Source organism: Nicotiana tomentosiformis, chromosome 3, assembly GCF_000390325.3.
Source record: "Nicotiana tomentosiformis chromosome 3, ASM39032v3, whole genome shotgun sequence".
NCBI lineage: Eukaryota > Viridiplantae > Streptophyta > Magnoliopsida > Solanales > Solanaceae > Nicotiana > Nicotiana tomentosiformis.
In genome coordinates this window covers 87,533,819-87,544,971 of record NC_090814.1, presented here as the reverse complement: position 1 = coordinate 87,544,971, position 11,153 = coordinate 87,533,819, and the positions used below count along the sequence as shown (strand labels likewise).

Sequence of the window (11,153 nt, the reverse complement as noted above, 5' to 3'; positions counted from 1 at the left end):
ATAAATTCATGCTCTTGTACAAGTGACCAACACACGAAATATAGAAGAAAGATTTTCTGAAATTTAGTATTTCTTCAGATTTATCATTTTTAAATAAATTTCACAAAAGAGTAAACAACAACAACAACAACCCAATATAATCTGGGACTCAACAACAACCCAATATAATCTGGGACTCGAACTCACAATCTCTTAATTGAAAGTGGAAGGTGCTCACAACTAGAGCAACCGACTCATATCAACCTCTGATCGTAGAGAAAATGGAAGGAAATAGAAATTTTATTTCCTTATCGTTTGACTTTAACTCCGATAAAGCTTTTACTTCTTTTTTTTACTGCATTGAATATTTAACTCTTTCGACCTATTTGCCAACCAAACAAGAGAAGGTAAAGTTTGAAACTCTCTCTTCTTTCCTCCTCCCTTCTTTGTGAGGAAAGGATTAGACTATCTTCTCATAAATGACCGGTCTATTACTAATTATCATCCAAATATTTAAATCATATAAACTATACATGAGCCTATACTTTTCTCGTTCAGTGAACGCCCCACGTTTGTTTATGTTATTCCAGATTACTTATCTTGATTAACTTCACATCCTCATGAAAAACAGATCGACATTTAGCTCTCCGCTGCAGTAATGGTTGCTTGTTGGGCGTACATAGCAGTTGCAACTACATGGGTAGTATGTGTCAGGCCAAAGAAGATATTGCAAACATGCAGTTATCTTCAATGAGTTCCGCGGATTGATAATGAGACCAATACTCCTTCACAAGTTGCCCGAAGAGCGAACCTTCTTGTTTCATCAGCTTCATTGGTTCATCATACTCCACTAATTTCCCTGTATTCACAACCAAAGTTAAAGTCACTACAGCTAAAACATTCTGGGATTAGCATGTTTGAAAGTCTTAACGTAGTCGTGTGTAAAAGAAAACAAACAAGTCTTACCATCACTAATGGCCATAACCATTGTACAATCCATTACTGTAGGTATCCTGTGGGCAACTGTAATTACAGTACTGTTAGAAAATTCTGTCCTGATAGTTTTCTGCAATATCATATCAGTGGCATTATCGATCGATGCAGTTGCTTCGTCAAGTACCAAAATCTTGCTTTTCCTCAAAAGAGCACGTCCCAAACAGAACAACTGCCGCTGCCCCATGCTCCAGTTTGATCCATCTTCCACAACTGAAATAACTCTTCAATGGTTAACAGAAACCTACTTGGATAAAATAATCATACCTGCTGCTGGAAAACTTACCCAATGAGTTAAGCCCCTTTGCTTTTTCTTCAACTGCCTCTTTTAGCTGACATTTTGCAAGAACCTTTCCAGTGGAGATGACATGAATGAACGCAATAAATCAGAAGATCGCTTTGGTACAATGCACATTCTCCATCTAGTGCAAAAAAAAAAAAGAAGGCCAAATACATATTAAGTTAACTTACGTCCCATATTTCCTCATCAGTACGCTGATATAAGGGATCCAAGTTGTATCTTACTGTTCCATTGAAGAGTGTAGGGTCCTGAGGTATAATCCCGAATTGGGACCTTAAATCATGAAGACCGATTTTAGAAATGTCAATTTCATCTACCAATATCCTTCCACCTGCTGGTTCCACTAATCGAAATAGGGCCCCGATGAGTGTAGTCTTGCCACTCCCAGTTCGGCCAACAATACCAATCTTATGACCTTCTTCAAATGTACAAGTGATCCCCCTTAGAACAAGAGGGGAATCTTCCCTATATCTGATCTGTTTTGGAGTATACTTATCAGCATCTTGATCAGTTCTAAATACAAGAAAATTAGGGTGGTGAGAAAAAATTTACCTGCAAATCTTGAATTTCAACTTTACCCCTCGTTGGCCAATTGACTGGTGGACGGTTCTCTTTAACAATTTCAGGAGCTTCACTTGGAATGTGCATATACTGGTTAAATCTTTCTACAGAAATTATGTAATTTGCTAGCCTGCACTGGATTTGAATGGAAGCAACAAGAGACATGTTTAAGGAAAGACCATAGGACAAAGCCATTCCAATAAATCCTGCAAAAGAATAATAGCCTGTTATTAGAAATCTCCTGTTTAACATTAGGCAAAAGGTTAAGGAACAATAATATAGAATTCTTTATTCGAGTCCCAAGATTAATATTTATCATGGCATACCTGAACTGAAAGTCCCTGGAGGAAGCAAAACCATGCAAAGTGCCGAGGATGCAAGAAAAGTTGCACTAATAGTTTCCAATCGTTGAATCAACCACTCATTTGCTGCAAAATTGTGGAAAAACGGACTGGCATTTATATCAATTAGCTCAAAAGTCTTCATAAAAAATCTGTCTTCCTCTTTGAATGCCCTTATAGTCACAGCTCCGGCAATAGATTCAGCAAGATGGTTAGCCACAAATGATTTGGTAGTACCATTTATCCGCATCAACACTTTGGCAGATGCATAGTAGTATTTCTGCCATGAGTAAGAGAGAGTTTTAAGTCTCAATTTACCAGTTACTGTTGGCACAAGAATAGTGTTGCAGAGAATTAAAGCTTTAAAATCCTACAACCCTTGCCAGAGAATCATATTTCCGGACTATTCAGTTTGGAGGCATAGAGCGTAAAAGAAATGAAAAGTTAAAAATTTGTTTAACAGTAACAAATCCTGTCCTACTTTCATACAGTGGGCAGAGCCATGCAACTCAAATACAGGATGTTGAGATAAATAAAACAGTCAACTCTTACCTGCAACTGAATGGCAAGAAAAACCATTGGGATTGAGAAAACCAGAACTTGCCAAGTGACAGCAGTTAGCACTGTAAGATTAGCATAGAAGTTTGTGGTAGATCCAAAAGCGAAAATCAAGTTGAAAGGAACATCAAGATCAACTATACTCAAATCTGATGAGACCTGCATACACGGGTTTGGGGTAGTGGAGAGATAGCAAAAATGGTTAGGTCCATAAACATAGTATCAATGTTATAGCTTGTATTTCAATGTTCATGTTTGAGATATTTACCCTGCTAAATATCCTTCCCAAAGGTGTAGAGTCATAAAATGACATAGGAGCACGGAAAAGAGAATTTAATAGCTGCGAGAACAAGGAATTTGATGATTGCAAACTCAAAAAGACCGTCAATAGAGATCGAGATAGCAAAAACAATGTTGATACAACACCAATTAGCAAGTAAACTGCAATAAGCCTCAAAGTGCTAACTTGGGGATTATCAACATTTGCAGCCATCCAGGAGTTCTGTGATATCTGACCAACCACATATGTTATGAAGGAGAGTACAGCCATGACAAAGAAGAAGTACCCTTTGTTCTGATTTAGATACTGAACATAAGGCTTAAATCCAGTATCTCCGACTTCTCTCTCTTCTTGCTTAATCAGCTGATCACCTACAGAGGCTATAGAATTTTTGTCAGTATCAGTTTTTTGAATTTCTCTTGAACGAGATTCCCTCCTTGATGATGGATTAACCTCTGCAACTCTTTCTGAACCAGCGGTCTCTTTGTGTGCATCGACCAAGTCCTGGAATTCTTTGCTCAATGCCAATAACTGATGATATGCAGCTGCATGTAGAATTTCTCCATCTGACATTAACTGCGAATAAATTAACATATGTAAGGCCATTTCTTGTGAATATAACCATTCAATTTCAAATATCAATGTAATTTTACAGAGAATATATCAGGGATTCAAGAGTTCACTTTCTTTTTCTTCTTTAGAAAAACAAGCCATCAATAAGAAGTCATATTAGAAAGAGAAGTTCATCAAGAAAAACTAACCAGAACTACATCAAAAGCAGGAAGAAAATCAACTTGTTGAGTCACAAGTAAGATGGTCTTCCCCGAGAGAGCTCTCATGACATAATCCTGCAAATGACCGGTTCAAATTTGAGCTTGCACGTCAGAAGAAACGATATGAAGCACAATACTATTTCTCACATTGAATAGACTACTAGCAGTATGGGCATCTACAGCACTGAATGGATCATCCAGGAGATATATATCAGCATTATGATACAGTGCGCGAGCAAGTTGAATGCGCTGCTTTTGACCACCACTAAGATTAACTCCTCTTTCACCTATTTCAGTGAGATCACCATAAGGTAGCAACTCAAGGTCTTTTAAAAGTGAACATTTTTCCAATGTTTGCTGGTATCTCTGGTTATCCAGTGGAGAACCAAACAAAATATTTTCTCGTATTGACCCCGTCTGAATCCATGCAGACTGAGAGACATAGGCAATTCTTCCATTAACTTGAACCTGCAGAACACAGAGAATATATATATCAGTTGGGGGGATATGGAATTATTTTCTTGTGCAGGACGTGAAGTAAATTATGTATGTGCTTACAATAATAAACTTTGAGAACCTACTTATCATTTTCCTACCTAGCAAGGAAAACAGTAACTAACCAGTACAACTTACAGTTCCTTGGATACTTGGAACTTCTCCAAGAAGTGCTCCCAGAAGAGTTGACTTTCCTGAGCCCACCTCCCCACATATTGCAATCTTCTCACCGGGTCTAACCTCCAAATTAATATTTCTCAGTGTAGGTCGAGATGAATTCTCTTCCCATGAGAGATTAGCTGATTTGATAAGTATAGCATTATGTGTACTTGCAAAGTTGTGATCCTGCCTAACGTTTGCATTTTCTAGCTCATGGGCCTCAAGGAACTTGACAATCCTTGCAAATGAAACTTTGGCTTGAATCACCACACCAATAACGTCAGGAATGGTTCTTATTGGATCCTGAACAATACGTAAAGTTGCTACAAAGGTGAAAACGTTGCTTGCATGCAGTGGAACACGTAGGAAATAACAAGACCCAAATGTTGCAGCAGAGACCAAAACAGGTGATGACCACAAAAGGAAGACATTATATCCCTTACTCAACTGAACGGCTGATAACCATTTCTCTTCTACTCTCCTCAAACTTTCAATTACACTCTTAAAATGAGTTTCCCATGCATATAATTTCAGAACTTTCATATTCACAAGAGCCTCTGAGATAGCCTTGAGCCTATCATCTTGTGCTACCATTAGCTTGGTCTGGAATTTATGTTGCAACTTTGCTAGCGGAGCGTTGCACAGCACAGTGAGTATAATCACTACCAAGGATGCAAAAGTTGCAAGTCCAACTGCGCGGAAGAGAATGATAAGAGCAAAGCAGAGCTGGACACTTGTTGTCCACGTTTGATGCAACCAAAAAGGAAACTCTCCAATTCGATAAGCATCCACAGTTACATAGTTCATGATTTTGCCGCTAGAATGCATCAGCTTAGCAGCATTGGATAATCTTATTTGCTTCTTATAAATGGCTGCTGTAAGTAAAGACCTTACTTTTAGACCAATTAGTCTGCTCCTGAAGTACCATTGCCTTTGTGACAAGGATTCCAAGTTCTTTGATATAAAAAGCAGAATAGCCAATAAAAATCCCTCATTTTTAAAAGCTACGTCTCCTTCAGCAACCTTAATGAACGCATTAAGAAGCAGAGGACCAGCAGAAAGAGTAGTTATTTTCAGTAGCGCAAAGAATCCTGAGACAATGAGCTCCTTCCAGTGACATAATACAATTGTCTTCAAAATGGACGGCTGGGAAGAGGGATCAACTTGTGTCTGTTTGTTCAGTAGATCCACATACATTAAGTAACAAGATTCAGCACGATCCGCCTCACGCAATGTGGGCATGTCTTCATCCTCAAGAATTTTGTGCTTCCCCTTCTTCATCAGTGGATTCAACCACCAAAATGACATTTGATTAAGAATCCCAGCCTTAGCAAACAGAGTGACAGAGCTAACAGAATCACTTTTACCGATTCCATTGGCAGCACCATTTAAGGGAGTATAAAGATCATTTTTATCTCTCTCTTCATGCTGCAGCCCCTTGTAGGTGCATAACAACAATAAACATGCTCCTACAAAGGACAAAACATCTAGAGCTATCTTCATTGTTACCTCTTTACCAATAATAGCTGCAAAGAGTGACACACTCGCAAAAATTCCAGCAAAGACAAAGGCAAGAATTGACAAGAGCTTCAGAGGGGTTCTTGAAATATGGTTCCCTCGAAGGCTTGCGGTTAAACTTACCGATAACCATGTAATTCCATGAAACAAGATTAGTAACCACCAACGCAGTGGTAATGTACTATGGGTTTTCTTCACCTGGTCAACATAGAGCCAAATGAATAAGGACAAATATATTATCCCCAGTAAACCATTAAAAATAGCAGAAGCCAACTGCAAACGCGAGAACCCAGAAAAACGAGCAGGAATGTTGGTAGATTTTAAATATGACTTGAAAAATAGAGTGAATAGGAAGAACAACAGGAGTATAACATCAAAACAAATGATCAACACATGATTGATACAGGATGAAGGTTGTGCCACGGACATCCAATCAGTACTGCAATCGCAATCCATGCAATGGGCAAATTCAACTCCTGGTATCAAGAAAGTATTAACAAGATCAGACTTCTGAAGAGACATTCCTGTGGAAAAAAAAGAAGTAAAAGAAATTGTATGGTTAAGAATTATTGAAAGGCACAACTTTAGAATCAATTATTTCGACAAACTAGGTTGCAAGCAGTTGTGAAGATGCTCAAAATTAACTCGATGCACCTTAATATATTTCCTTTTTTATGACGTTGGTGTACGGTCAAGCTTGCGCGCTTTAATATGTTGTATATGTCGTCATAAATGTGTATACAGATAAATAGATAAATATGAGCACTACTACATCCACAGACTTCACTACTCAGCTAATCTTTCACCAATGCTAGACAGTGAAATATAACAAAACTAAAAGGCGGAATACATCGACAACCCCTTAAGCTTGCCAGTATATTTCCTTTAGACACTCGAACTAAGGCCTGTTTCAATTGAGCACCGAACCCATTACAAAATGTGCCTATTAGACAATTCCCACTCATACATTACAAAGTGCAGCAAAAATTTCTGGATTAATTTATGTAATTTGGTTTCTTGGTCTGTTGGAACCAATTAAGGTTGGTAGTAATTTATGGAATATCTATATAATGTTGGACAAACTGTTTGTTGGGTGTGCGAACAAAGTCACACATAGATAGCTGAAAAGATTGGAAATATACATATAAGGTGCATTTATCTCTTAATAGTGTGAGGTCTTTTTGAAAATTCATACGAGCTTGGCTCATAGCGGACAATATCACATTATGTTAAGAGTATCATTGGGCTGACTTAGCCCAACAACCGGTATCAAAGTCCAGGTTTGGCGGGACGAGTATGACGATGATTGTAGAGTGATGGCGTGGGGCTCGGTTTTCTTCCCCTCACGAGCTTAGAGATGCACGCAGACAAGAAGAAGCTAGTAGCGGGCTTTGGTTGTAATGGGTTCAGGTGCTTAATTGAACCAGGCTTTAGTTCGAGTGTCTGAATGAAATATACCGGCAAATATAAGGGGCTTTAATGTATTCTGCCAAAATATAACTGAAAGAAAGAATGGTTCCAAGAGACCAATCGTTACTTGGTGCTCTGCTCAGCATAAGATAATAAGAAATTCACATGCGAGATTCCAAAATGCATCTAAGAAACAGTAATAAAAGGTCAGACCAAGCCAAAGAAAAAAAAAATGAAAGAACCAAAAACCGGCAAACCAGAGTAAACAAAAAGTTGAAGACAGTAAAAAGGACTAACCAAAATAGCAGAAGGTGGATGACAAAAACGCTGCGAGTCATGGAAATGCCACCAACAGAAAACAATATAATCCTTAAAACCCAGAAGTAATGGTGATTATGTCGTTCATCTTTAAAACTCAGAGCTAGTAATAAGACAGAGGAAAAGATGAAAGGGCGGGTGATTATTTTGGATGGCACAGTACTATACTTTTGGTTGGCTTTATTAACTAAGCTTCTATTACCCAAAAAAACTAAGCTTTAAAAAATCCCTTTTTTTTTGTCTTATAATCATCACTTAGGTGTTACGTCAAGCACCTAGGAGGTAATAAAAACAATCACTATGTTTCACAAACCGAAGTAAAAAATGAATTGTATAGTGGATCATAATTTGCGGTTTACTCAACATGCAACAACACAAACGCCTTGGCGTATAGGGACAAACTCCATTCCATTGAATGAGTTGACCAAAGAATACATATTTTATGTTATGTTCACAGATGCTCTGTTATCCTAATATCTTTATTTCCTTTGCGCGAACTTATCCACTAATCCAGTTTTTGCAAAGACTGTTCACGTTAATTTAGCGGTGTGATGAACAACGCAAGGCCTTATATATGGTCATTTAATTCAAGAAGACTTATGGAGAAAATTAGTTACTTTGTTTTGTGAACGCCCCTTTTTGGGATGCTCGTGATATTTATGTCCGATCTCTAAAAATAATTTAGCTTTTAAAAAGATTAAATAAAAGAACGAAACGATGTAACACCTAAAGTTGTGATCAAACACATTAGTTACAAAAATCGATTTATTTTGAGAAGTGCTTTTTTTCGGCAGTTCTTTTTGTAAAAAGTACTTTTGGTGAAAAACAATTTGTGTTTGACTAATTAATTTGAAAAACACTTCTAAGTAAGTAGCAGTTTGTGTTTGGCCAAACTTTTAAAAAGTATTTCTAAGTGTATTTTTTGATTCTCAAAAAAGTATTTATAGGAAGAAACTATTTTTTTCTGTTTCTGCTTCTACTTAAAAATACTTTTTTTTTCTCCTAAAAGCACTTGGCCAAAAAGGCTATTTGCTCTTAGTAGTGTTTCTCTTTTCTTTTTTAAGACCCTCATTATATCTAGTAGCTTAAATAAACAAGGGAAAGAAAATTTTAGTTTATTTTTCCCTCTTTCCACTTTAGCTTTACTCCCGAAACTGAGAAAGAAAACAAGAACCAATTCTAATACTAAGAACAGAGTGATTGTTTTCAACTCTGATGGCATAGACATCAATACTTGTACATTGTAATTCATGATTCATGAACTAAGTAATGAAGTTAAGCACTAGAGTTATTCAAGCAACTCTAACAAGTAATGTTGCGGAAGCCGAATATATAGAGAGTGATTAAATCACAACTACTATATCTAAAGGTAGCTAATAAATAGTAAATGAGACAATAATAAAAGGAACACCAGAAATTAACGAGGTTCAGCAAAATTTAATTTTTGCCTAGTCCTCGGACACAATCAACTCAAACTTTATTTCACTCCAAAAAATACAAGTGAAATACTACAAGTGAGAAAGAAGATTCAAATGACTTAGGAGATAAGAAGGCAAGTGAGAGATGTTTTCAAATGAACAAAACTTTTGCTATTTATAGAAGGGAAATGATCTTAATAATGTCATGCATGACACTATATTAAGTGTGAACATGCAATGTAAATGCATGAAAAATGCATCTACCAATTTCTTCCTAAAATGAGGCTTCAAATGTTCACACTAGTTCACATTAATCTTGTCAAATTCAACAAATCTCCACATTGGCAAGATTCCTCTTTTTTCAATTTTCTCTTACTGATAAATTTTGATTGTGTCTTCAACTTCAATCTTCAAAGTTCAACAATGTTGATCAAGTTCAAACAATGTTAAAATTTGATCGCGGTCACTACTTTTGTTAGCATATCGGCAGGGTTGTCTGTAGTCCGAATTTTCTGCACCATGACTCCACCTTCTTCTATAATATCTCGTACAAAGTGATATCGAACATCAATGTGCTTCGTCCTTGCATGATAAACTTGGTTCTTTGCTAATTGGATAGCACTCTGGCTATCACAAAATAGTGTGATGCTTTCTTGACCAATACCAAGCTCTCTAAGTAACCCTTGAAGCCAAATTGCCTCCTTTACAGCCTCCGTAATTGCCATGTACTTTGCCTCAGTAGTAGACAAAGCAACCATTGACTGCAAAGTAGATTTCCAACTAACTGGTGCATTTGCAAAAGTGAAAACATAATCAGTAGTTGATCTACGCTTGTCCAAATCACCTGCATAATCCGAGTCACAATATCTAACCAAATACTGACTATCTTCCTGCTCAAAAATAAATCCAAAATCTACAGTATTACGAATATACCGTATAATCCATTTCACATCTTGCTAATGCTCCTTTCTTGGATCATGCATATACCTGCTTACAACTACGATAGCATGTGAAATATCAGGTCTTGTGCAAACCATTGCATACATCAAACTACCAACGACATTCGCATATGGCACTCTTGACATATACTCTCGTTCACCTTCATTCTTCGGCGACATAGCAACACTAAGCTTAAAGTGAGGAGCAAGAGGAGTTCTAACCGACTTCATGTTCTCATTCATGCCAAATCGATCTATTACTCTCTTCAAGTATTCTTTCTGATTTAGATAGAGTTTCTTTGAATGTCTATCTCTTTTTATCTCCATGCCAAGAATTTTCTTCGCCTCACCTAAATCCTTCATCTCAAACTCCTTTCTTAGTTGAAACTTCAACTTCTCAATTTCCTCTTGACTTTTGGAACCTATCAACATATCATCAACGTATAGGAGAAGATATATGAAGGATCCATCGTCAAGCTTGCGCAAATACACACAATGATCGTATTTGCTTCTTTTGTACTTCTGCCGCAACATAAATTTGTCAAATCATTTGTACCATTGTTTAGAAGATTGTTTCAATCCGTACAATGATTTTTCAAGTTTGCACACCATATTTTCCTTTTCAGCAACTTTGAATCCTTCTGGCTGAGTCATATAGATTTCCTCTTCCAAGTCTCTATGTAAAAATGCAGTTTTTACATCTAACTGAACTAGTTCCAAATTCAACTGTGCTATCAAAACCAACAAAACTCGAATGGAGTAGTGTTTCACGACTGGAGAAAATACCTCATTGTAATCAATTCCCTCCTTATGAGCGTACCCTTTGGCCACCAATCTTGCTTTATAGCAAACATCTTCTTGGTTAGGAAATCCTTCTTTCTTTGCAAATACCGATTTGTACCTAATTGCTTTCTTGCCCTTCGGGAGATTGGCCAATTTTCATGTGCAATTCTGATGAAGGGACTGCATTTCTTCATTCATGGCAATCCTACACTTATCTTCTTTTGAACTTTGGACTGCATCTTTATAAGTGGTAGGAACACCATCAGCTACAATTGAGGTTGCACAAGCCATTATCTCTATGAGACGGACATGTTTCTTTATTATTCTT

At 37.1% G+C, this 11,153-nt stretch overlaps 1 protein-coding gene across 1 annotated transcript; it reads right to left on the bottom strand.

The window, feature by feature from the left end:
* Positions 1-160: 160 nt before the first annotated feature.
* On the bottom strand, positions 161-7,899 carry LOC104101534 (ABC transporter C family member 10-like). Its single transcript, XM_009609003.4, has 12 exons — positions 7,666-7,899; positions 4,420-6,482; positions 3,934-4,254; positions 3,775-3,861; positions 3,002-3,589; positions 2,728-2,892; positions 2,161-2,455; positions 1,826-2,040; positions 1,444-1,749; positions 1,259-1,322; positions 946-1,185; positions 161-838 (listed from the first exon to the last, which is right to left on the bottom strand). The coding sequence occupies exons 2-12, from the start codon at positions 6,478-6,480 to the stop codon at positions 690-692; spliced, it is 4,491 nt and encodes a 1,496-aa protein (XP_009607298.1). The 5' UTR covers positions 6,481-6,482; positions 7,666-7,899; the 3' UTR covers positions 161-689.
* Positions 7,900-11,153: the final 3,254 nt, after the last annotated feature.

What these genes read in the sequence shown, in the direction of transcription:
- LOC104101534 (XM_009609003.4), bottom strand. Translation starts at nt 6,480, where the DNA reads ATGTCTCTTCAGAAGTCTGATCTTGTTAATACTTTCTTGATACCAGGA. An exon ending in CTGATGAGGAAATATGGGAC is followed by an intron (nt 1,323 to 1,443) that starts GTAAGTTAACTT and finishes TCCACTGGAAAG; the next exon opens with GTTCTTGCAAAATGTCAGCT. An exon ending in GGTTATGGCCATTAGTGATG is followed by an intron (nt 839 to 945) that starts GTAAGACTTGTT and finishes TTGTGAATACAG; the next exon opens with GGAAATTAGTGGAGTATGAT.